The sequence below is a fragment of the Vidua macroura genome, chromosome 1, assembly GCF_024509145.1.
Source record: "Vidua macroura isolate BioBank_ID:100142 chromosome 1, ASM2450914v1, whole genome shotgun sequence".
In the NCBI taxonomy this organism is placed as follows: Eukaryota; Metazoa; Chordata; class Aves; order Passeriformes; family Viduidae; genus Vidua; species Vidua macroura.
In genome coordinates this window covers 38,203,351-38,231,081 of record NC_071571.1, presented here as the reverse complement: position 1 = coordinate 38,231,081, position 27,731 = coordinate 38,203,351, and the positions used below count along the sequence as shown (strand labels likewise).

General features: G+C 39.1%; 1 protein-coding gene across 3 annotated transcripts in view; it reads right to left on the bottom strand.

Annotated features, from left to right (window-relative positions):
• Positions 1–12,992: 12,992 nt before the first annotated feature.
• Positions 12,993–27,731, bottom strand: part of LOC128817111 (ubiquitin-conjugating enzyme E2 E2) — a 201,388-nt gene continuing 186,649 nt past the window's right edge. For all 3 annotated transcript variants that reach the window (XM_053995278.1, XM_053995287.1, XM_053995298.1), the window contains one exon: positions 12,993–13,788. In XM_053995278.1, coding sequence (XP_053851253.1) covers positions 13,691–13,788 — 98 coding nt within the window. In that variant the 3' untranslated portion in view covers positions 12,993–13,690. The remainder of the gene's footprint in view (positions 13,789–27,731) is intronic.

Sequence of the window (27,731 nt, the reverse complement as noted above, 5' to 3'; positions counted from 1 at the left end):
GATAGGAAATGAGTCCCTTATTTCTTCTTCAAAATTATTCTGATTAATGAGGAGAAAGATCAATAGCCTATCTGCAGCTGCCATGGGGAAGACAGGGTGAAGAGTGAATCCAGATCCAAGTATCCCCGTGGTGCCAACACATCACATTCTGCACAAGCTCGATATAATGAGCTGCAGGGTGAGATCTCCTGCGACTGCATTACTTTGCCCTGTCTGTCCATTCAGTTCCTCATTATAGTTCGATGTGCTCAGTTACAGGGTACCAAAAGGAGAAATGTATGGCATAGATTTGTGAGTAGTCAGAGAAAGGATTGCTTTCATTCCTGTAGCACTGCTTTCCTCCTGCTGTAACAAGAGCCCCAGACACACCAGGCTTCCTTCTGCACTGCTGCTGCATGCAGTTCGGAAGTCATGCATACAGCGTTTCCACAACATGGGGCAACATCCAGGCCCACAGCACACTGAAAACAGCAAAACATTCCCACTGACATCTTTGGATTTTGTTTTTAAACCAATCCCTAAATGAAGCACCTCAGATATCGCTGCTTCCTTTATAAATGTTTGGTTTGGGGACTTCATAATTATGTTTAGCAGCTTTTGTGGGCCAACAGATTCCAAGGCAAAATGACCTGGCAGGATGCTGAAGCCATTTCCACTGTTTTTGGAGCTCTGTGTAAGGACAGAATGACTGTTTTTTGGATGGAGACCCTGGGTGAAACAAGGCAAGGCATCATGCTTCCATCCACTTTGGCTTGCCCCAGAGACAGGGAGAAAGTACCCAGCACTATTTCATTAAGGTTCTGGCATGTCCCTTAATGGCATTTGTGGTAGTTACAGGCACAAAGGAAGCATTTATCCCTGGTTGTTTTTCCCATCTGCAGCCATTCATTTGCAGATTTGCCCAGAGATCAATTCACACTGGCAAGAGAGATAAGAGGGACCTCTGACGCTGGAACTGAGAGATTACAGCAGCCAGGCGTCTCCTAGGGCAATTACAGAGCCGCAGAAGGGTGCTGTATTTTTGAGCATCCCCTAAAACGAGCGTCCCCTAACCAGGCACCCCAGGAACGCTATCCCAGCCGACCTGCTTGCTCCAGGCTCTGCAGAGAGTTGACGGACACCAGCCCTCAGATGCAGCTAGGGAGGGATTCCTCCTTTCTACAGCAACTGGGTACAGACAAAGCAACACACAGAGAAAGGCTACTGCCAAAAATTATTACCGATACACATTTGTGAGGCAAAACTGGGTTTCCTTTCCCAGCTTTCCAGAAGACACGATCTTCTCTTTGGCATAACCTGCTCCAAACGGGGAGGCAATCAAAGGGCTTTTAGCAGAAACCTCTTAGCAAGGGGCACTGCTCCCGCAGCCACAGGAGTCACTAGCAGTCAATGGGACACAGTTCTTAAAGAGCTGCTATAAATACTCTCAACATTTAAAAATGCTTAATGTGTTTGTGAATTCAACGAAAACAGTTATTAAAACGTTCATATTTAGATTTACTGAAGAAAATATTTTAATTTGGTACTTAACTGTATCCTTACACTTGGGCTTAAGCCACCCCTAAAATTGGCTCAGGCTGCCACAAAACAACAGCTTAAACCAAATTAATTGCTGTCTGCCGCAATCCCACCCGACTTTCCACCCCTGGTTGCACATTCCCCATCTGCTTTCTTACGCCAACTCTCGTGCTTGTCCAGCCCTGCTCTGAGCCATTTGGGCATGCAAGCCAGGCACACACCCTCGACACCCTAAAACCCACCCTTTTCCTACCGATTTAGCACGCTGGGGTGACTCAGCACCAGGTCAGATGCACATTAGAGCCAGTGAAAAGAAAGGCGTGGAATTGTTCAGCTGAGGCAGGGTGGGACCACGAGGTTCAGAAATATGACAGCTCATCCCCGTAGTCCTGCTCCCTCCACCTCTGCCCAGGCCGTTTAATCCCATCCCGTGCTAAATTATCCAAAGTTTAACCTGACCGTCCTCCCCAGACACACACACAGAGTCACAGACACACACACAGACACACAGACACACTCACACACAGACACGGTTTCTGCAAGGTCAGTAAATTCACTCAGCTCAGCAGGAGTCCTTCCCAGCATGGAAATGCATGGCTGGAGGTGAGAAGGGCTTCTCCCTTTCAACACCAGAGAGCCATTAGATCATCTAAGTGGTGCTGTCAAGCCATATCCTCAGGCTTCTGCATGCATTTGAATCCCTGATACCCTAAAATCCGGGCTAGAGAATTAGAGACAAAGCTTTAAGCTGAAGAGAATCGAGGAGCTGAGCAATAACCATTTTTCCTAGGGAAGGCTCCTGCAACCTTAGCCTTATAGCAGCTGCTCTACCTGGTCGTTCTAATAGCCTGTTTTAGTATAAGGATGCCAAGGACTAAGTCAGATCTTTCTGGAGGAGATGTAAGTCAATTTACAGGAAGTTGAAAAGAGAAGAGAAGAGAAGAGAAGAGAAGAGAAGAGAAGAGAAGAGAAGAGAAGAGAAGAGAAGAGAAGAGAAGAGAAGAGAAGAGAAGAGAAGAGAAGAGAAGAGAAGAAAAGAAAAGAAAAGAAAAGAAAAGAAAAGAAAAGAAAAGAAAAGAAAAGAAAAGAAAAGAAAAGAAAAGAAAAGAAAAGAAAAGAAAAGAAAAGAAAAGAAAAGAAAAGAAAAGAAAAGAAAAGAAAAGAAAAGAAAAGAAAAGAAAAGAAGCCCTACAGCAAGAAGACAGCTGAGATTTCTGACAGGATATCCTTCCCCTTCTCCCAGTCTGGATTTACCAGTGTTTTGTGACATAGACAGAGTCTTAAATACGAAGATAAGTGCTCCTCTGTAAAGAAGATTTCTCATACATTATGCAGCACTGTCTCTTCCACACTTCATATGCATCTGTCTGTACCTATAAATAGAAATTATGTCTCACGTACATTATCATATATTACAACCTCTGATGATGTGGTAAAGGAAAGGAAATAAGCAAAGGAAGTAGTGTGCTTCACCAGATCATGCAAACTCCACAGAGCTTTGGTTAGTCAGCTTTGGGCAAACCAGTGCTGGAAATAGTACAAAAACATGTGGAAAAGCAAAGTACAGTGTATAAAAGCAAAAGGATGAGAAAAAAAGACAGTAAACCAATGGGTTTGTTTTGCATAATAAAAAAAAAAAAAAAAAAAAAAGACCAAGTAATCTTGTGGAGAGGCTAGAAAACCAAAAAGAAGCCTTGTGTGCTTAAAACTGGAGTATTGCACAAAGTGGCACAGCACAAGTAGGGAGAACAGGCCAGAACAGGTCAGCTGGGCAGCACTGGGAGGAAGAAGACAGGATCCCTGCAATGCTGAGGCCAAATCCAGAGTGAAGCCCCAAATCTCAGTCTGAAAGATAGGGGCCTGAACTGCTGATTGCTTTCCTTTTTCAGAATGTGTCATCTCTGCATTGCTGGAGAGTTTTTGTCCCTTCAAAAAAGAAGAAAAATCTTCACTCTCATGAATTTTATGAACTGATGAAATATCTTCCCAACTTGTTCTCATCAGTGTTTACTTGTTTAGTATTTCAGCTTGACCACAGTGCCTACGGGGCTAACGAGCCATGACTGGCAATACAATTAAAGACAGATTTGATGGCATCCTGGCAGAAAAAAGTGTTTCAATTAAATTGAAAGAAAATTGTTGTTTATGGGCCAGGAGACCATACTGAATAGACAAAAGTAAGCCTTTTGACAGAAAAAATCAGTGCCACATCTAAGGGATGGGGAAACTGAGGTTTAATTCTTGGCTTTAGCAGACTTGCAGCAGAGCCCATTACTTTGGACCAAGGGCATGTTTTAACTTGCCTTTTGGAAAACGTGGAGAGTTCAGTCTCAGTGTCCCTGAAACTTTCTGGATATTTTCACTAGGGAGGGCTGAGCAGAGCCCAAAGGAAGCTCTACACTGGTTAGCAGCAGCACCACTTCCTAGTTCTCCCCACAACTTCATTTAACAGTAAAACTCAGAGCTCAGTTGTTTAAAGGCCAAGCTAAATCTGAACCAGCCAGGGTTACATTGAAAACCACAAGATTTATAAATAGCAGTTCCCTCTCTCACCCTGTTAAGGCTCAAACAAATAGCAAAACTTGTTTTGACTTTCCTAAAAGTAAAGCTAAATCCTCCAAGTTTGCTCTTTTAATTAACTTCTGTTACTTCTCAGCACTTTTGAAAATAGTATAATTTTGAGCATTGCTTGATTCATTGTGGAAGGAGATGGAAGGAGATTTTGGAGAGAGAAAGAATGGTCATGTATCATTTTCTCTAAGGCAGAATTATCACATATAGGCATTTTAAGGCCAGGTAGGCAGCTTCGCCTATTGAAGTTGTGCAATACTTTGCACTTAAATACTATATTATCACTTGCTTCATGTTGTCAGCTTTTACTGCTTGGTCTGAAAGCTCTCACTGGATGGCACAAATTAATTACACGTTTTCCTGGTTTTATCTAAAGGGTTCCTTATTTTTAGCTTTGCCAGAAAAGAAAACCAAACCAAAACCAAACAAAAAAAAAAACAAAACAAACAAACAAACAAAAAACAAAAAAAAACCCCAAAAAACAAAACAAAACAAACAAAAAAAATCAAAAAAGAAAAAACCAAAACCAAACAAGACAAAACAAAACAAACAAACAAAAACCAGGGAAAAATTTAATATTAACAATGTATAGACCTCCTCAGGTGTAATAGTATACATTATATCAGGAGTCTGACAAAACAATGACCTATGAAGTCTATGAAAGACATGAGAAAAGGAAAGTTATAAGACTGACACTGCAGCCCATCTGAGTTCACCCATGAGTGAGTGAGAAGTGTAGAGTCTTCATTTACACAAGAACTGAAGTTGATTCAAGGGCACTGTTACAGTAAGCAGCTCTCTTTCAGTTCAGATTTAAAAGCTATGGTGCTTTGCAGGTGTCTCATACTTTCTCTGGGTGTCCTTTAAGCTGCAGGTAAATCCCCCCCTTTTACAGTAAACTTTCACCTGAAACAGAAAATACATCCTATGGTTTTATCACCTGTCATCTAAGAACTGAGTAACCTCCTGTGGCTTCAGTTGCTGAAACAAAACAGTGTTTTATTTTGCAAAAAGGCTCATACATAGAAATACTCATAATCCTTTCTCTTTTTCCCCCTCATGTGACACGAAAGGTCAGAAGGTACCTATAGCCTCAGATGACACTGTTGTCTAAATACACATTCAGAATACACGGTTTTAATTGGAGTCAACTCAGGAAGAACAGGAACACATTTAAGCTCACAGAACCTGTCTAAAAAAACCAAAAAGGAAACTAAAAACCATTGCAGCCAAATTTCAATAAACAGAAATGGAATCATGCCACTAGGCAGCTCTCTTTAACCCCAAGTAAAAGTCCTACTTACCCTGGCTCAGCCACCAGCTTTTCTCACAGTCAATGCATGAACTGGTCAGCACAGAAAGTCTTCACCCCTTACCCACTCCCCATCCAGCTTCTATCTCCAGGGCCACCTGTGGTGGCCATCAGACTCCCAAGGACAGGCCACAGAAAATCTCTGGAGTTCACTCCACCACTTCCAGATCGCTTCCTCCTGGCAGAGCACAGCTGCTTAGAGCATCAGAGCCAGGCTGAACACAACAAGTAGTAAATCAACACCTCTCCTTGCTTATGCTACTAATGACACCCCAGATTACTAGCACTTAATTTAATTTACTTTTCAGTGTGTTTTTTACATTTTGCTTTTCTGTCAGCTGGGACAATAAAAATCAATTCCTGTAGGGCAATTTAATTTAGGTTTACATGGTGTTTTATATTCAAATTTTCAGTGTTGCAACATTTGTGTGGCAAATTTGTGCAGGACTGTTTTTTAAGTAAGTCTGTGAAATTAAAGTAAACCCATACTTAGGGTAGGCACTTTAATAAGCAAAATACTTAAAAACAAGTAAATATTTAGGAAAAACAATATAACGAAAAAAAGTTATTTGGCCAACTGAAGCAGATTGGTTAGAGAGATCTCACACACATGCAAGAAATACAGTTACCTATATAAATATTTGGAGGATAGGTGACACAGATAATTAGTTAATAACTTTTTTCCTGATGAGTTTTATGTTAGATTTGTTACAAAATACTGTTGAAATCTTCCCCCCTGGGCAAATCTACCTACCATATAAAAGGTCTAATTTGTGAAAAACATCTTCATGTGCTGAGCTTTGTGGATCAAGGATGGCTGTGCAGATCTACAGGTTGACTGTAACTCACAGTCCATGAATTTAACCATGGAGCAGGCTGGTTGAGACAGTGCATGGGTTTTGTGGTCTGTCCCTCCTGCTCAGGAAGGGTGAAGCACTGCGGTAGGTGATGTAGGGAAAAGGGAAGTAATTTCAGCCACTACTTAGCACCCTACCACTTCCCTGGAGAACGACTGACTCCAATATATTTTACTTTTTCCAAATGATTTAATAGAGACATGGAGATATTTGTCATTTTCTCCTACCTGATGGGCTTTGCTGCTGTCTGGGAGCAGCAATGTTTATTTAGAGGAACAGGTCTTTCAAAGACAAGTCTTTAGTGTTAGGAAGTTCCTGAGGAGTGATTTTACTTTAGTAGATTTAAATATTTCTAGTAACTTTAATCATTCTTATTCAACCGTGCAACAGCACGTATGGATTAGGCAACTAACATTTCAATATGTTTCTCTCTCACTGGACAAAGCAAGTCTATACATTTCAGGGCTATGTACTAGGTGTCTAGTGGAACTGTCTTGTTCCTGTTTTACCATGGTATAGGGCAATACTAGACAGGGAAAAGCTGATGTGTACTTTGGGATAATAATTTATGACTGGAAGGTGACATTTTGATCCTTAATTCACCTCGTCAGACAAGTTTACTTCTGCTAGACCTACAGAAGATTTCTACTGACATTTCCCCCTTTTTGAATTCCTAAGTGTCTCACCATTAGTTCCTGCTAGCATTATTTTTTTAATTTCACCTTCTGCATTGGCGGAACCACCCTTGTGGGCAGCACTGGAGGTGGTTGTGCTTTCACCCAACACCACTGGAGGCACTTGGAGATTTAACCAAACCCTCTTTGGTCTTGGAGGTGCCAGCAGGCGTCCAGAGCAGGGATATGTATATTAAAAATGCAACAATACACACACTTATCTGCTCCTGTGGACTTGACAGGGGAGAGGCAGAGGGAAGAGGAGAGGAAAGGATGTATATACATTGCTGGAGAAAATTTGTAGTGCATGAGTGTGGTGTTTATTTCTCTAGTTACTTTTTATTTCTTCTTCGTGTTTGACTCTTGTCCTTCTGCCTCCAGAGCTTCAGTGCCTCCTCTGAAAATTAGACAGAGTGGTTACACCTAACACTGCCAACCAGCATATTAGCAGGGCTCAAGTGACTACTGGCATTTTTTGTTTGCAGATCTCACTCAGTCTTTTATTCAAATTGAAAGGAAGAAGTTACAAATAGGATTATGTTTTTAAGACAAGTAAGTCTGCACATGCTACACTGCAAAAGAAATAGTCTTCTTCCACTAGAAAATTCTTGATCGAAGTTATTCCAATCTGGATTTATTTTAAGTAGATAAAATGGCAAATGTACATGGTAATGAAATATAGTATTTCATGATGTATATTATGAAATAGAAGAGAATTAGATTATTTCTTTAAGCATATGAATTATTAAATTATCATTAAAATGTATGTATATAAATAATTCTGTGAGACTTTCTGATTAGATTACTTTGATATGAAAGAACACATTGTGATTATTCTTTGATGCTTTGCAATAAGGATTTAAATTCTAAGTAGATTTCAGGAAGATTTTCTTTTGAAACAGCAGCAAGAGGTAATGGGTGGACAATACTTAATGAAGCAGAACAGGAAACAAGAGCGACTTTTAAATTTACTCAGTTAGTTTCCTGTGTGAAAGCTGATGAAGTTACCATAACACAGATTTTTGGGGAAAGTTTCATTTGGTTTATTAGATATTCAACATTCAGGGCATTTAATATAAACTCTTTTGCTACTACTTGCAATACTGGAAGACAAAAAGAGAGTGCTGTTGTGAACTTAGAGATCAGGAGATCTGCAGAGAGAGGATTTGTACCTTAGCGGAAGTGCTGAGCACCACGAAGATTACATTCTCTTCTACATAAAGGAGAATTAAGCAGGTTTTCATCTCTCTTTTTGCAAAAATGGCAGCAATCTCTAGTGGTGGAGTGGACTTTTCCCTTCTTCAGTGAGATGTTTGAGCACTATACTGAGACAGTGCTGGGCTGCGAGCAGCCTGGAGCAGAGGTTACTGGTGTTTGCTGGGCTAAAGATGGGATTGGGATGCCTGAAGCCTGAGAGAAAAAGCAGGTTTAGGAGATGGGGAGCAGCAGAGAGGAGTAGGGATGATGGTTGCATGAGGTCCAAAGGACAAAGCAAGCAGGACTTTTGCAGATCCCAGGCACTGCACAGTGATTACTAAAGAAATGTTCATATAATTGAGAGGTGTCCAAGAAATGTAAAAGGAAGAGTTTGAAGGTGGGCAAGCACACAGTTCAGCTGTGCTATCAGCAAGGTGTTTTGAAAGTTGAGGAGCAAAGCACTTCCTTTGCCCTGTTTATGACAAGTGAAGAAAGGAGCAGGGTTGTATTGAAATATGTATGGTAGGAGCCCCATTCATGTGAAGAGGCTCCATTCAGGGCCTTACAAAGGCTATGAGTCAACTGCAAAGAAAAGAGGCATTTCACAGAAACTGAAGTGTGACCCTTTGTTTTGCCTGACCCCAAGGTCCTCAGTGACACAAAAGGGGACCCCAGCACTGATTCTGCAGCAACAAATGCCTGTTGTGAGTGAGTGTATTTGAGAAGCAGTGACAAAAAGGAATGACCCGAGGTTCTTGTTTCCAGCCCTTGTTTCCCAAGGGACTGTCAAGAAGGGAGTCCTCTGTGCAGCCTGACTGAGGTGGGGAGATGAAGGCGCTGGAATGCTCTTCCTAGTGGATGCATTTCCCTTGAAAACCTCTCCTGAAATGCATGATCTGATCATCCACTATTAGGTGTACTATTAGGACACCTGAATAATGAGGCTTCTGGACTTTGCTCTGCAAAGTCTATAGAAATTAATATGTCTTTTATTCAGCTGTTACATTAAGTGGGGTTTTTCTAATTTAGGACTGGCAAGGGGTTAGAGTGTCTTAGTAGCCTGCCTTTGTTTTAACTTTCCATTACTCCATGACTACTTTCTTTCACAATCAGAGCAGACATGAAAGGGATGTTTTGCTTTGCTCTTTTCATTATTCCAGAGAGCTCTAAGTCCCTATTAAAGTTCATGATGGAATCAGGGTGCAGAATGATGGATTTAAAGGTATCATAAAACTCTTCCTGGAAGTAGTAGTCCCCAAATATATTCCAGTTGTGACCTGAGAGAGGCTGCTGGAGGCATCCCAAGCAGCCATGCACTGTCTCTACAGATCCTTTGAGCTGAGGAAATTCATTTGCATATGGATGCCATGCTAAGGAGGCCAGCCTGGATTTCATTACTGCTAATGATGTGTGAGGGAGAAGTGATTTAGTTTATAGCCGTGCCAGGCATGGCACAGTGAGGAAGTACTTAATTCATACAAAGCTCTTTCTTGCTTCTAAGACCTAAAAATCAGGAGACTTCAAGCAGCTCCAGTGTTACAGACACAGTGTCTTCATAATCATGAACAGAGCTGTGACTAAGGCAAGGGAAGGAAAGAGAAAGAAACATCAAGATGTAGTATATTGATGTCATAGGGGAAAGGATAGGAGGAGAAATGAAAGGGAATGAAAAGCAGAAGAGAAGAAAGACCAACGGAGGATGAAAAAAAGCCAGCAGGAGAATTGGCTCTGCTGGAACTGTGGCTGCCAAGGCTGAATGTTTGGACTTTGGAGGTGACAGAATTTGGGTCTTTGCTATAGGTTTCACAATTCAAAATGCAGGCCTGCGGTAAGATGTCCATCTTTAGAGATAAGTTTCTGAGAACTGGAAAGGAGAAAAGGGATCCCAGGATACCACTGGAGCTGGAGTAGTTGGGAGTTGCTGCACTGCCTGAAAGCATCTTCCTACTCCACTGGAGCCACCTCTGCTTTTCTAACAGACATTGCCTCAGACAAGGGGGAAAGGAGAGAGGCCTGGGGGCAGGTTCTTGGCACCTGCTTCAGGGGTCAAAGGGGCTACTATGCTTAGGCAACTTCAGGAAGAGCTATTTGAACTGGGATCAGTGCCTTGGGTACTCTCTCAGCTGTGAATGATAAATTCATCAAGCAGAAGAAAGGACCCAGAAAGAAGGAATGGGTGAGTGAGGCAAATAAATCAGAGGGATTAAGGCACACCATACCAGCATACTGAAAGTGTCTAGAGCATGCACTGCCCAAAGGACAGAATTTAAAAGGTTGAGAAGGCTTGGAGGAGGAACCCAGTTCTTGGGTTTATGCGTCCCAACGTGTCTGGTGTTTTAGAGTCCCCTGCTATCATTGCACAGGGTAGCAGGGAAGAAGGGCTGTGAGCTGCTATCCATTGCTTGGGCACAGGATCTGACCATCTACCTGCAGCCCACAGTATGAAAACCTGAACAAAGATCTTTCAAGAGGAATTACTCCTGCCTTATTCATGGCACAGCAGCTGGTTGTAATGAATTTTAACTGTTTGGCTGCAATCACCCACAATGCATGCAATCAAAAGGGTTATGGCCCTGCTCACTCCTGCAGTAGCCTGGAAATACCATCTTTGAAAATACAGGACAGTTTTGGGAACCTTGATTTAAGCACTGTTGTTGTGCAATTTTCTGAAGAGGGAAATCAGCTGGTCAGTTGGCCAGGGAGATGTGAACGCCACTTCAGTAATCTGTGAATGCGAAATGCAGTTTGAAGAGTTCCCTGATTTCTGCTTCATCTGAGTTGAACTCAAAGGGTATAGAACAGTGACATTTAGCTGGGGTTACTGGAAATTAAATATTGTTTACTTGATATTGCAATTGAATTCAGAACAGCTGTAAGATGTCCTTAAAGAACAAGTCCCAGCTTTAGCATTTGTATGTCCCTGAGAAAATACTGAGATTTGCTGAACCCATGGCCTTTGCATGTGATTTTAGGCCAACTGTCGCCTCTTGAATGTTTTAGTATGTGCAAGTCACTTGAAGATCTTCATACCCAGCTATCTGAAAACAGCTCACAGATTTTACCAACTAGAAGAAATGAGAAAGATGATTTATCATAAAAGAAGAAGCAGGAATCAGCTACATTTAGAGATGATCTGAAGAGCAAAGGTGAGACAAAATAAAATGCAATTATTTCCTAGACCAAGGAAAAAAAAAAGGAGAAAAAGAGATTGTGCCAATCCATTATTTTTACTGGGCCTCTATTGGCAGACTGAATTGTGTTGGGGGATGGCTCATTTCTCCTCAGAAACAACAGCAGGTTTTAAATAATGCTTCATATTTCCCAGGTTTAGCAGATAAAGAGAAGTAATTGCTTGGGAGGCAAATAGAGCAGATTTGCAAACAGAAGAGAATGTTTTATGGCCAGACTTGCAAAGATTTGGCTCCTGCAGATGCCAGAACACTCTGCATCTGCTTCAATCAATGTGGGTTGGTCCTTGTTGATTATTTCTTTGAGATCCTCATGGTTCTTATGGCAGTAATTTTATATTATCCAGGACAATGTGACTGTGCAACTTCACAGAGAGGGCAACTTACCTGCAAATTCAAAGTGCACAGCTTTTAAACTGTAAGAACTTCTGGTTCAGAGAAGTCTGAGTTTTGTGTTTTGTTTTGTTTTTGAAATGTCATTGTTCTTTCACGTCTGTATTTAGGACCCATTTGCCTTGAAATGTTGTACGGCTCGGCTTGCAAACACTTGGCTTCTACAGACAGCAGAAGACTCTCTATTTGCTTTGATCAAGAGAGTCTGATTATTTCTTTGAGATCCTCATGGTTCTTGGGGTGGTATAGGCCAGCTTCAGCTACATCAACATTCAGCTTTTCTTCACGCAGAGGGCAGTTCACCAGCAGATTGAAGCTGAATGTCTGCTCAGTTTATTAGCAAATGACCAAGAGAAAACCAAAAGAGCCTGGAAGTGCTGAGCAATGCAGTGGTGGGTGTAGAGACACCCTGTGGTGTCACCTTGACTGCTTTAGTTTTCATGATGGTTGAATTGAGTTGGAGTCTGATGGGATTTGGTCTCCCTGTTTGGCCTTCCTGTCTCCCTGTTTATAGTGACCCTGCTGTAATGTATCTTCTTTAAGATAAGATCTTCTTTAAACATAAGAGGCAAGGAGAGAAGGGAGAGGGCAAGCAAGCACTGTATATGGCATCTGTAGCATTTAATTATATGAGACAGGGATTTTCCAATAGGCCTTGCAACACAAAGAACATTCAGCTATCAGCATCACAGTATATATTTTCTAAATCACAACACCCACACATTTCCTTAGCCAAGTAGAAGTTTTTCCTCCATAGCTGCATATCTAAAATTAGCCTGAAGGTCAAATCTGAATAGAAATACCCTTATCATTGAATGTGCTGGGAAAGATTGGTGCAGTGGGCTCAATTTTCCCATCGAAAACCTTCATTTATTTTTTTTTAAATAACAGTTCCTTTTACAGTCAAAGAGCTTGGAGAAAGGCAAAATGAGGCCTGCTGTATAAAATCAACATCAATATTCTGCTTTCACTGCAAGGCTATTTTTATTGCCAACTATTTTAAATGTAACAAGATGGATATAGTGAAGCCACAGTGTAAAAGATGCAGCAAGAGGCTTCTGAATAGCAAGTCTGAGCACAGACATATGAAAGAAAGGCCTTGAAATTTAGAAGATGTTTGTATATGAAGAAAGGCACAATGAAGAATTCTAAGTTAAAAAATGCATTGTTGAGAATAAGTGAATAGTTCAGGTCTAAAAATAGTTTTTTAACCTGCAGTTGTATTATGTGAGGACTAAGCAGCCTATGCTGCATAAACGCAAAAGCACTGTCCTGCAAGAAGTGCATTTATCAGCCACAGTGTTTTATTGAGTGCTTTAATAATACAAGTGTACATCAACTGATCCACAGTCAAAAGTGGCAGGTCCCTAAGAAATTTACAAGCACTTTTTTTTTTGTTTTTTAAGTAAATCAAAATACATATTAATTTGTTCAATGCAATAGCCTTTTGTGTGGGAAACAGAAGGCTAGTGATAAACACAGTCTTAGTAATGCACAGTGATTCTTGATTTTAAGCTTTTATACAAAACTTGTTCCCAGTAGCATGCACCCACCATTAAAGACTTCAGTACAAAAAAATAACCCTAAACACTACATTTAAGTAGAAATGAGATATAATTCTGAATTTGTTTGTTTTCCCCAAATCCACATGAAAGAGAAAAAAAAAAAAAAAACCAACCCCACACATTAATACAAAGCTTTCTGATAAAGCTCTATACTATTACAGATCCAACATTCTTTGCACTGATAACCAAAATTCCCTGTCTACATTTGAGGGAAACAACTTTCAAGTTAACAGAACAAAAAAACCCAGAACAAATAAAAATAAACCAAAATGAAAGAAAAAAAAAAAAGGAAGTAAGGACAACCTTTTGTCACAAAATGGTTCAAGATTTAATAAAAAATAAGAATGAAGGGAAGGGCTATTGATGCACTTAGTGAATGTGCTTGCACAGGTCCAGCAAATCCTTGAGGAGGTTCCTATGTGGCATATCGCTTGGTCCACTGTCTGGCCATTCTGTCGTGCTCTGCTCTGTTAGTCATGTACTGAGTGGCAATGCTTCCAACCAGGGGGTCAGCTGAAAAGGAAACACAAACCGTGAAACGCGCGTCAGCCCCACGAGGACGAAAAAGCTGGTTTTAGATCCACATTCGTTCAGTTCTCTTAGGTCTAACAAGGTGCCCACATATATCAGCCTTGTTTTCAAAGCAGGGAAGGAAGGAGATGAAGGTGGGATGGATGGCAATTAGCTACACATCTCGTAAACATATAACTGAAACAATTTTGTAAAGTTCTATCTCACAAAAAAAAAAAAAAAGTTCTGATAATTTTATTTTGAGCTAAAACTCACCTTCAGGTGATGTAATTTATTTATGGTATTGGACTCCCACAACTATTCATATTCTCACTTAAGAAGAGGATGAGCTCTAATTCTGTTATCAGGTTGAATGTTGCTTTGATTTTTTTAAAATACTTTAATTTCAAAGCATAAAGAAATGTAAGAAATTAGGGCAGCAAGTACTATTTTCAAAGCAAGAGAAGTTAATTCCAGATTTTGGGATTTTTAGTTTAATTTATAGGATCTTTCTGAGCATTCCTATGGCCAGAATGCTGCATTACATGGTCTGGATCTACGAATTTCTTCACAAATAATTAATCAAAACCAATCAGTTGCCTAAAAAAAAACAATCCAAGACAAGACATTCTCATAAGTGACTGCATTTCATCAACATTTTTCTTTTGCAGACAACATTTTTTTCTCATTTTAAACAGACAAAATTTATAGCTTCCCCTTTTTTTGAGGGAAACACATGCTCTTGATATTTCTGCTGTGACAGTAAATGGTCTGAGATTGTACTGTGCAAGTCCCGAGGCACTGATACCACACTTTCCCCCGACTTAGGACAGATGAAGATGACTTCTTGTGAAAGCTAGGTATTAATCAGCTTTGTTGTTGTCTGAAGACGGTGCCACTGAACAATCTGAGCATCGGCTTTCTCAGTACAGTTGAAATCTGAGTGTGGTGCTTGCACTGTTAACCACGGAAATTCCCGGGACAAGATGTCAGGCCTTCTGTCAAGCAGAGGAAATCTGGGCTTTTTGTTTGGTTGTTGATGATAAGACTTTATGATAGGGGAAATATATTGGCTTAGCCAAAAATGATTTGATTGGCTGACTGCCAATCCCAGCGAATATTAGTGAGTAATATCTAATAAAACAAAATTCTTTTGCTTTCCATGCATAACCTGCACTTTCAGGAAGAGCCTGTGATTTGAATGTTAAGTTTGAACCTTCTAAATTAGTGAGACAAGTAAGTAATCACTGTGACTGCAGTGTACTAAGTCCCTGTAGTCTCAGTCCTGCAAGCACTTACTGCATGTGCTTACCTTTAATATCTTAATATATCCAGAGGAGGTCACTGAGGCTTGGACTGGATTATTTTTACATGCATGTGTGTAAAATAAGTGTATCTGGTCTAAGATAAAATTTAAAAGCTGTAGACTGGAAAGTATATCACTTTTAACTCCACAACCAGGGAGAAAAACTGTATAGGGGATTATCTGAGGGATTTTGTCCTGTGCAAGTAGGAGGTTAACAGTCCCTTAAGTAGCAAAAAATTATTTGTGGCTGGAATGAGGTTTGAGAAGCACTGCAGGGTAAATGGGGAACCTGAGCAATAGGAAAGGGCAACATTTCTCTTCACAAAAGATTTCCCTAAATAGCAACAGGGAAACCTTGTCATTGTGTAATGGCAGCTTGGGGATGAGTGTGAGAGCACTGCAAATTCCCACACCCTCCTCAGACACAAGGCCCCTGTGCAAAGAAACACTTCCACAGCCTCATGGAGAAATGTAGACTAATGGTTGAACTTGAAAGCAATCTTTGAAGCAAAATTTGAAGCATATCCTGGTTTTCATGCTTTTAGGGGAAGGTGGGGTTTGGCCTCCGAGGCCTCAGGCTGGGAAGGGTTGCAGGAATATCACAGCATTACCATCTGGAATGTGGCAAGTTCTTATTGAGGTTTAGTGTGTTTTTAAAGTGATGCCTCTGAGATCTTTATAAAACCTAGTATGAGTCAGTGAACAGTGATGTGCTGTAGTAAATAAAGGTTTATCTAGTTCAAATATGGAAGTTTTTTTCATGTGCAGGATGAATGTTTCTGTGAAAGCATGTCTTTCACATTGAGAGCTGTAAATTGATTTCCTTGATATACTGCATGAATTGTGAGGATCACATCATCATCCCCAAACCTGGATGATAATTAGAATGTTTGGTTTCCTAGTATGGGGTTTCATCTATATCTCCTTTTAGGAGCAAGAAAGTATTTCAAAACCATACATCTTTACAAGGCTTTGGAAAGTACAGGCTCTTCCCCCAACCTCCTCCCAGCATGGGACAGTGTCTCCTTTCCTTTGGGGTGAGAGACTCAGTGAGAGGCATTCTTGGTAAGGTGTGGAAATCTGTTCAAGTCCAGTAATGGACGAACTGGGCTATTTATCCGTGTGTTCAAGCCTTTGTCTCTGCAGTCTTTTCTTTGGCAGTTGAAAGAGTGGAGGTGATGGCCTGTAAGATGTCTGAGCTCTACAAATCTTTTGTTGTAGGTGTGTAAATTCCTGCTGAGTGACCTGAGAATCAACTATCAGTCATCTCAGGTGCTTCTCCCAAGCCAGTGCCTCCCTCCACTGGTGTCTGCCTGTATGAAGCAGGACTGTGGAAGCAAAGAGAGGTCTTTGCTTGCTGTAGCATGAGCAGGACCAGCTGCACCCACAGCCAGCTGCCAAGTGAATGCTACTAAAAGGTGCTTCCAGTAATTACAGCAATGAGATTCATTTTTTTTTCAGTTTGGCTATGTGTTTTGTTGGTTATAACAATACTGAATAAAAAACCAAACCCACAGTTTGGGAAAACCATTTGCTCATTTGAGAGCAAGGAATTTATTTCAAGGAATAGAAAAATAGTTACTGACAGCGAGGCTCAGCTATTTCACATCTCTGTCAGAGGGTCTGGAGCTGTGTCGCATGTAAATATTTATGAGGACTTTAAAAAGGACACTTTAATAGGTGCTTGAAGAACTGGCTTATTTTACCAGTTGCTGTGAAGCCATAAAGCCATCAGGAGGCACAACTGCTTTGTTTGGGAAGCCAGGACAGCTGGTGAGGAGGGAAATTTAAACTTTGGACCGGAGCCACCCAACCAGGGGCGCAGCGGCCAATTTGAAGCAGCACGCTGCATTTGTGCCACGGGATGTAAGGACAGTGTGTGAGCTCCAGAAATGCCATTGGTCCCTCCCTGCAGCTGTGTGGGCAGCTCCAGCCAGCAGGTCCAAGGAGATACATCTCTCAACACTTCATGAGTCACGAGTCACCACTGCTGTGTAATTCACCATGATGGGCCCTAACACAGAGATTACAAGATAAATTGAAGCATCTTAATTAAAACAATTAGAAGATATAACTCCCAGCATGCACATGCCTTTATTATAGTGCCCAAGTCCTACAAAATATCAAGTATGAGGAAGAAATCCTACAAGTCTGAGGAAGAAACAATGGTCCCCATTTACCCCCCTATGCTATGTAGCACATGGCTGAGCACCACCTGGTGCTCATCTGGGCTGCACTGTTTAAGGGTTATTGTGAAATATCCATTAGTAGGACCAAATATGTATTTATAAAACAACCACTGCATAAACTATCTAAGTAAGAGATGAAAAGGAAAATTGGATCCCAAAATTCATAACAACATTTTTCTTTTGTTTCCATTTCCCACTACCAGAAAGCTTTCTTATTTTCCATTTGTATATATCTGTGGTTTTAATCTTGATGCTAGAAATTTGTTTCTAAAACTAGTCAACTGCTCTAGTTTTTACTTTTTTTTTTTTTCCTTAAAGAAGTAGCATGATTCATCAATGAATCACGGTTAATTTCAGAATTTTACTCTAAACGGGACTGTGTCCAAATGACAACAATTACCAGGGGATAGGAGTATAAAGCTATGCCAGGAATGTGTTGGTGAAACAATCTTGTCAAAGAAATGAAAATAAACCCACAATAAATTAATAAAAAAGCATATCTATGCAACTCATGGCCTGGCAGGAGGTCACCAGATGTGTGGTGGCTGGTTTGAGAGCTGGGATGGCACCCTCTGTGCACAGCTCCTTCCCTGTCCTGTGGGCAGGAATGGGCTTCCCAGCCTTTGGGGTGCTGCTGGCTGTGCCAGCCTGGAGGAGCTGCTGCAACTTTCTGGACCCAGAAAACTTTAGGCCTTGTAATTTACTGTTGCTTCTAAAAACCCACCCTGGGATGCCTCCATAACCTTTAACTTGTGTGAAGGAAATTTTTTATCCTGTACTCTGATTAACTCCATGCGAAGTATTAACACACCAGGAATTACAGGATCCAATTTCACATCAGAGGACAGTGCATGAGTAACGAAAATGTATTAAAAAGGCACCATATTATACAGGCAAGAACAGAAGCTATGGTTCAGCAATGTAGTTTACAAGGAAAATGTCAATCTAAAAAACTAGCCTATGAAAAAAATCTTCTGGATGATTTACAGGAAGACTGCAGCTGCTAAATCCCTCCTCACCTCACCATATGTAATCCTCAAGTTATATTAGAATTCATGAAATTGCCCTGTATTTATGTGATTTTGAAAGCTGGGTGAGCTGGAGCTTGTCCCTAGCTTAAAAAGGTTGTATGCACTGCTCCACAATACCTTGTCATCTTCTTTTGCAGCCGCTTAATATGACTGTATAAGGAAGAACATTTGTGTCTCATGTCTATTGTAAGGCTAATCAAATTTACAGTTCAATTCTAGGGAGTTAATGCTATTGGGGATTTGGATGAGCTGAGGTTTGGTCATTACAAAATTTCAGCTGTGTTTAATGCTAGTTAAACTGCTTTATCATTCAGAAGGCAGACTATAATTCTTCTTTAAAAACTACTTTCTCCCCAAATAAATGAAAATATATTGCTGCACTGTATTTTTCTCAGCTTGTATTCTTACAGCTATTTCTATGTCAGCAAATAGCAATTTCAGAGCAGAATTCATCTCCTGGGCTTTGCAATGCTCTTTTAAAAATACAGCAAACATACTCTAGTGAAATAAAAAACGGAGATGGTGTGTTTAACAGCTTGATTTCAATGTGCCTTCCCCATCAACCACACAATGTGCAATGAAATTCCAATTGGTAATGCCAACATGGTTAAAGAGACACACATTTAGACTTAAAACGTACATTACGGGTGTTTGTATGCATTTTATATATTTTTTATGAGCATTTATAAAGTAGAATTTTATTTCCATTGCAGTATTTTGCAGTTTTAATAGAGAACAGCTGATGGAGCCAGTTATTACGTCACCACAAGTGGGTTCTCAGAAGATTTCTGGAGTACCTTAAAACCTAAAAAAACCACAGCCCTATAAAAATCTCACAGTTTCTTCAGCCAAATATTTAGAATGTACTTTTTTTCTTGGTCTAGTTTAGATTCAGTTTTGTATCAGGCTGTAAAGAGCTGGACTTCAGCTGAAGAGCAGTATTAAAGTGGAAGAATTTCCAAAGGTTAGATGTAATTTGAAAGGTCTTATTCCTTCTCCTGAACTAAATGGCTCCATGCTCATAGCTGTGAGAGCACCCCACTGAGAGGTTCTACAGAACTACCTGATACTGAAACAGCAGTCACCAGAAATTAAATGTTTCCTATTCTTTGGACAGGATGTGTGACATAAAACAAATAAGTAATTTTCTAGTTATTTTAACTTCAGTTACACATTTAGAAGAATTTTAAGTTTAGGGAATACTACTGTTTTTTGTTTGTTTCTTTTAGGACAGCCTCTCTTACCAGGTATTATGCTGTATTTATTTTTCAATTAAAAGATGTGGAGTGCTTGAGGTCTTATTTTTAAGGAAAAGTTGATGTGCTCTCTATGTTATCTACAGGATACCTGCATTAAAGTCATCCTTATATAGCAGTACAGGCAGGATTGGTTACCCCAAAACCAAACCTCCCCAGAATAAAAGTTCATATTTTCAGTAGCTACATTTTGTTTGGTCATTTGTTTCATTGCAAACAGCAGTGCAGGGCAGAATATACTCCTATACTGGTTTGCAGCGAAAGCCAAAATTTCAGAATCCAATATTTGCTGGTTTTAGAATTGTACCAATGTTTAAGATCCAAATGGCAAACTAAAGAAAAAAAAATTAAAGTTAGGACCGGGACAAACACAGAAACTAACACTTCACCGAAACACCAGTTTTTTTAACTGCAAATGGTGACAGCTTGATTCACACCAAAACCACCTTAATTTAAAAATTATTTAATATGTAATTATACTTTCTTACTTGTTTTCATTGGTATCCAAGTTAGTGTTATAAAAAGACCAGCCAGTGAAAACTGCAAAGGCAGCAGTGAGACATGCTATACCAAATATGTTGCAGAACAATTTAGTGCTCCAAGAGGAAGGGATTAAGAGAAGATGAATTGTTTGTGAGTAATTTTATTTATTGTGTCACTTTGCCCTGGGAAGTTTTCATAGTTAGTCACATATCACCTGTTTCTAACTCAGTGAACTCCTAGAAGACCATGTCAAGGATACTGTGAGTCTTGATGTAGAAAATGAGATATGTGAAATGCATCACAGCATCCTTCAGTGATCTTAGAGGAGCAGTCTTGCTCTCTTTTGCTATCATTAATAATAATGCACAGACTAAGTAATTCTTCAGGGGCAGAGACAGGTGAAGTGGCCCACTGAATTACTCCACTAACCTTTCACCTTTGAAAAGAGTGCTCAAACCCAGGGCACGAGTGAAAAGGAGCGCAGCAGCGCTAATCCCCGTTTGTGCAGCAATAAAACGAGCTCGCGGTTGGGAGCCTGATCAACACACGCGCACGAACTGGAACAACAGCGTGATTCAGGGCAGAACAAAGGGTGGTAGCAGGGATCTGAATTGCTTTACACAGCCTACAAGCTGAACTACAATTTATTCCCGACTTTCACAAAATCACAATTTCAACTATCCACATAGAACGTACTTAACCATCTGCGGGGCTCTTTGAAAGCAATACAGAAGAATGATAAAGTGATCAATGAACACTGCATTACAAAAAGAGAACAAATAAAATTAGTTTTTCCAGTAAAGAAAAATGGTTGTCACTAGAGGAGAAAGGAGCAAATTCTAGAAAGATCAAATGTCTACTGGGAAAAAGTCAGTGAAGCTAATATCAATTTTAGAAATTATAGTTCACAGTAGAAACTTCATATAATGAAGTCTGCTTCTCATTTCAGGAACTAGTTTTACAGATTTGTCTGCTCACTTCTCAACATTCAACAGAAACATTCTAATTTATATAGAAAGAAAGTCAAGCGGTCTTACAGTGGTGCCTTAGCTTCCCATCTGTGAAAGCTTTTCCATCACCCAGGCAAGGTATCTAGATAATTTCATAAATGTGGCTGTACAGATGTATATCACAAAAAAGGCTGCCACCCATGAGTTGACTCTAAATTTTGAGCACCGTAGAATTGTCAGAAGTACATTTGGCTTCTGTGTTAAGTTTGCACAATGATTGCAGTTACACAAATATTAAGGCATACGTGAGTTGATTACAATGTCCAAACTGTTGTCTGGATAAAAAAATATTACCTATCTTCAAAAATAAAAGAACTCTGCAAATCTCGTTTAGGAAACATCCATTTACTAAAATATCCATTTTCTAAGCATGGAGGGAGAAATTCATTCCTCTCTCTAGACTTGTGTTTGATTGCTGTCAGGTTACCTACCACAGACCAGTGTGAAATATGAGGCTGCCTAAGAAAAAGATGTTTCAGAAATAAGGAGTATTATCTGGCCCAATTTTATTAACCCAGCTCTTAAAGGAAAGTGTTGGCAGTGATTTATCTCTGTATCTTGCCAAAGGAAATTATTCTTGTTTAAGGAGAAAGATTTTTTTTCCACTCTTCAGTTTTTAGCAGGATTTCTATAAACTTCACTGGCTGACTGGGAGTTAGCTGAGGCAATCAAGGATCAGCGAAGCACAGTGTACTGATCTCGAAGAATTGTCTTTAATTAAGGAAGAACATGCACCTATTAGATGTGCCAGTATGCTGGAACAATTAAAATTCTAAAATAACACACTTCACTTTGATGCTTGGATGCGTCTCAATATTAAAAGCACAGATACATTAGCAATATGTCTGTTCATAATAACTTACTCAATTGAGAAGCAGTCGTTGCTATTAGAAAAAAAAAATTAATAAAAAGGTGTTAGTAACTGCAGAACTTAATTTGAAAGACATTACATGGCATGTGGTTTGATAAAATTTGAAGAAGCTACAGCAATATGCATTTACCTTGTGGAAGATGGCTGTGAGTGGATAATAAGAAAATCACAGCCTTCGGATCTCAACATGTTGTCAAGCAACCAAAATGCTAAGACCCATAATTAAACTGGCTTTTATCCATGGGGCCATAACTGTATTTTCAGAAAAGCACCGTGGATGTGATTTTTTTCATGTGTCTGAAGATTCACTAAGAGAGGGATAGCTATTCTGTAGGAATGCTCGTGTGATTGGCTTTTCTTGTGTCTAAAAATAACCGGAACCAGTTTTCCTCTGGATTTGTCTCTCCTTATTTCCCACTAATCACCTCCTCCAGGCAAAGGATTGACCTATGGGTCTTACACATCCTGAGCAAACAGTTTAACCCCTAAGTAACTGAGGGTAAAGCTATTCTCTGTGACCATGCTTTGTGAGGGGTTAGACATCCTATAATCACATGTACCAAAGGTAGATTGCTCTGCAAGAAAACCAGGAGGTCCTATAGGATCCACTTACCATGTGGACTCCCAGAGGACAGGAAGGGAGGACGTGTTACTGCATGGTCTGGTCTTTTAGACACTGAGAGACTTCTAGACACTAAGGGAAAAATGAGTCCTAAAGCCATTTTCACTCTTAGAAGAGTGTTTGAATGTAAGCAGTATCAAAAATCTTCAACTTAAACATACCCATTTTAGGTCAGATGCAGGAGTCATCTGAATCCTGCTCTTGAATCTCTCCCTTTATACCTTTATTGCAATTCATCCTTAGAAAATAGAAAAGCCTACATGCGCTATGAATGCTGCATATTTTGGTTTAATCTGATTTTCCCATTCTCGTCCAATTAAACCTCATCATTAATTTGTCAAATTTAAATCCAAACCTCATTATTAATTTGTCAAATTTAAATCCAAAACTGCTATTAAGAATCCCATAAAAATGTCAAAAGAATACAAGAGGCTTTTATTTACAAAAGGCGGGGTTAGTGAAGAATTTTATGCCTTCTAAAGGCCTACTAAATGAAATTCATTCATAGCCCAGGGCCTGAAATCCCTTGGCAGGTTGAACATCCATTGGAACAGGAATGGGAGTTTAGGTGTGCCTTGCATGAGCACACCTCTTACTGTTACCCAATAACACAAAAAGCAGTCAGGCCTCTCCATTCCCTACCTATACAGGTAATGACTGGGCAATCAGCAGGTGAGTGAGAAAATAATCCCATTTTAGCAACCAACTGGACTACCTACTTCTAGATTAATTTCAGAATATGCATATAATTATGACTAATTATGAACAGGTTATAATAGGACTAGAAGGAAAAAACAAGTTAAACAAAGTAAGTAGTACTCATCATGAAGGCAGGCTCTACTCCTGGATTAGCTGCAATGAAGTTACATGGCAACGCTGAAAAAAATTGGATTTGTGATATTTTGCAGCAATAATTTCTTATTTAGTAACAGTTAGAATAACCGTATTTGGAAATTTTATCTTTCTTACTTGAGGCGTCACATTGACTCCAGTGGCATGCCTGACTAAATGATAATCACTTTGCAAAATGATTTCAGGCATTGGCATAAAGAGTTCTGAGATTGAGCTGTAGAAATAAGCTACACAAGGTAGAGATGAAAAAGACACAAAAGGTCATTAAGGAATTCCTTCTGCTAATATAATATTATGTCTTACAGTAAGTTCTACTTTCATGCCACTTTATACAGCCACTTTATCTAATCAATACTATAAAAACCCAAGCAATGAGGATTCCAGCCCCTGAGAATTTTCTGATATCAAATTCATCTTGGAGTTGAAAATGCTCCACTCCATAGAAGGGCCTTTTTCTAAGCCTTGTACAGATGGAAAATTCTATAAACAATTTACTAATCAAAGCTCTATTTCTGTTTCCTACATGAATATGAAATCTTACAGTACAGCCCATCCTTAAATTTGGGACAATTGCACGATGTATTTTGCTATTTAAGTAGTTGTCTACAACTCCATCTAACGCACCTGAACTTAATTTGCTGTGAAAATAGGGATTCTGAAACACACACTGCATATAATTTGTTTTATTTGTTGCCTTTGATAGATCTGCAAAACTGTAAAAAACAAACAACCGTTTCCTCCTCCCCTGCTGAATAAAGTAGAAAATTAGCCATGCAAAATACAAGAGACATGTCTTGCAGCAGTGTAAATCATCTCTGAAGGTAGCATCTGAATGACTCAGGAATACTAATTTCTGAAATCTTATGCAAGAAAGTGAGAGACTAAATGATTTAATAGCTAACATATCCAGGCTTATAAATTTTGCTTTTCAGGACTGACTCGACATTCTTATTGGGAATCTGTTAGCCAAATGTAGCAGGCTTCCTTTCAGGAGCTTAAAGCATGTGGAGCAGTGTGATTTCTATGGTGAAACAAAAATTAATTGTATTTTAGGAACAGGAAAAATCAGTCTTAAAAATAGTCATGTTAATTAGGTTCCTTATGGTGGTTCATAGGCACTTAGAAACGTATGGCAAGAAATTTGAAAACCTGTCCTTGCCTTCATGTTAAAAAAGGTATACAGGGAAAAAGAAAATCAACAAACACACAAAACAAACCCCCACTTAGAAAAATGGAACAAGGTCTAAATGAAAAATCTGGACTATAAAAGCTCAGCAGGACTGATGCCAGTTTACTCCATCTGAGATTTGAGCTATTTTTATTGACTGGGAATAATTAATATTAGATTAAATTAGAATATGAAATTAGAATGTGATGTCTAAATCTATTGATTTTCTATTTTATGTATTTTTCCTTTAAATATACACAGTTATATTAGTGAGACAAATATATTCAGTAGAATGGGTTAAGCCTGCAAGTGATGTATCTACGTCATAAAAGAAAAAAAAATTTCAGTGTGATTAAAGACATGTCTGTATTGGCAGGCAAAACCTGCATGAAACAAAGAAAATATATTTAATGACTGTAAAATATTCGAGTATTTTAAAAGGCAATTTAGTTTTTATCTTGGAACTCACTGAAATTAAGCTAGAAATCTGTATTTAATATATGAGAAATAACGAAGAGCTTTATTTAAATACTTCACATTGTTAAACATTTAATGTTGCTGACTTATTTTGGTCTTGGTTCACTCAAAGATTTATTATGTGTATGCACTAGAGTACCTGTCTTCTCTCTGAGCTAATGGGCATAGGAAACCTCCACTGGTAGTATTTTAAATTACACATGTTTATTGGAAAGAAAATGAATTGTAACCTTTTGTATTTGTAGCATCCATCATTCATGCATTTTCTCAAGGACTTTTAATTTAACGATGGTTGAGCCTAAGCTTAAAGAAACTCTGTGCAGGAACTTCTTGAGCAGAAATCAACAAACTTTTAAAAGCCTGGTATGTATATTTATCATATAGCTTTTATAAGTTTTATGTAAAAAAAACCAAACCCCAAAGTCAGGTGTATATATTTCCAGCTTTACTTCCATTTTGTGATAAGACTTTATTCTAGATGTTCTAGAAACCCTTTCTGAGGAACAATAAAAATGAGGAACAGTTAAGTGTTGTGACAAGACTCTTTTCTTATGAGTGCCAGTTACATCCCTTTACATTTATTTCTTGTCACAGATGTACAAAGCTTCTTTACTGATTTGGATTTTAGTCAATTTCTGATTTAATCAGATAAGATTTAATAAACTGATGGTTGGATATTATTATGTCTGAGGTTCAATTTTTCTCACATCTCCTAAAGCAAAAACAAATTAGGAGCAGAAACATTATTGAAAAGGACAAGAAATCATTAATAGCATGGTCAAAGCTTTTCCATTTAAGGAATGGTTGAAATCTAAGGTGATTTCTTTGAGAAGGAAAAAAACCCACAAAATAAGATGTGACAGGTAATTTGGTAAAGAAGATTTTTTTTAAAAAAGTGGTCTTTTTCTTTTCCATGGCAAGAAAGGAACACAAACAAAACTCCACCACATTTAGCAGAAGTTAAAAGGAGATGCTTCATACATCAAACTGTTAAGCACACACAAAAAGTATAGTGTAGAAATACTAGAAGGTGATTTAGTAAACTCAAAAAAGAATTAAAAAACTTGGTAGCCATGCACCACCTGAGCTACCATTGCAAAGGCTGTACTGCTCATGCTTCAGCACATAATCTGTTTCTCAGCTGTAGCTAGGAGGGAATTTCCTCTCCTGTGCATTACTGTGTGAGTAAAGTGCTTTGAAGGATTTTTACACTTTTCTCTGAACCACTGAGGGATGAGCAGTTGCAGGCAATGTACCTGACTCAATGAGTAGCTCTGGTCTTCTGCTAGAGAGTGACTGTACTTCTACTCATTATTATTTGCAGAGTTCCAGATACATCAGAATAAAAAAATAACAGGGTAAGTGTGTGTGTGACTGGCACCTGGAGCTATAGCTAATGACTGCATCATGCCTTGGATACCACAAAATCCAGATTTTATTTTTAAAAAATAATCTCTACCATTCACTTTCTAAATTACATAAACCCACCAATTTTCTCATGTAAATACTTCCAGACACTTTTCAGGAGAAAAAAAAAAAAATTAAACAGACTGTAGACTTCTGAAACCATAATGGGGGGTTTAAAACGAAGTATTTCTAAACAATCTTACTTCTATAGTTGTGTTAATCTTTTTAATGAAGTCTTGTGAGCTTTGAATAGCCTAAATCTAAACACACTAAAAGCCTCTATGCTCACAAATAATGGTCTTCTACCCATAAGGTGTTGTCCAAGTGCAACTGAAAAGAGCAGTGATTTAGGCCAACATCAATAGTAATCCTGATCCAAGCCTCCTCCCCCTGGCACACATAATTAGGAGATATTCCAAGACATATTTTTCTGAGAACTACTAAAGGGATGACAGTTCACAAATGTTTTCCCTGCTGTTATAATAATCCCCACAGTCATGAGTTCATGTTGAGGGGACTTAGTCAACTGATAAGAACAAATCTTGTAACAGTTTCATCAGCTTTTCGTGGCAAAGGAAATTAATTCTATTTCAATGCATATCTATATGTAATTTTCATAATGTGCTGCTGCATTTCTTGCATTTACATCTGTTTAATACCATGTTTATAGATCATGTTCAGAGTTGAAGACATATAGGTGTATGTGTCTGCAAATATTTAAAGACCAGATGTATATCAAGTCTCTTCCTGGCAGTGCTGAGAGGCTCCTAGTGAGACTTCAGATGTGTAAATCCCATGGGAAGTACTGAAAACCCTGCCAGCTGTCAGCCAGCAGCTTTAGGTGCCTAAATGCCTTTAACATATTGGTATTGTGTGTTCAGCTCAGAATATGAGAAGATGTAAGTGATTCAAACTATAGAAAATAGTATTGTATACACACTACAGCGTAACTGGTATAGCACAGTATCTTTTAAAAGGAATGGAAAGAGAAAGCACTGATGAGCTACCAGGAATTTGTAAATATCAGCTCTAGATTCTGTGATACGATCAGTGCAAATACAAAAATGTACCTATGTAGCAGGTTCTGCAGAACAGGGAGGGGAACATACAGTATTTATAGACACACAAGTACTTTCTTGCAAAAAGAACTTTGTCACAGTTGATGGGATCTCTTTGCTCATGTTGTTCTCAAGACAACCCCACCTTTGATGTAGTCATTCTGCACTGACTGAGAGAACAAACTCCATCAGTTTTATGTTGGATTTTCCTTTCAT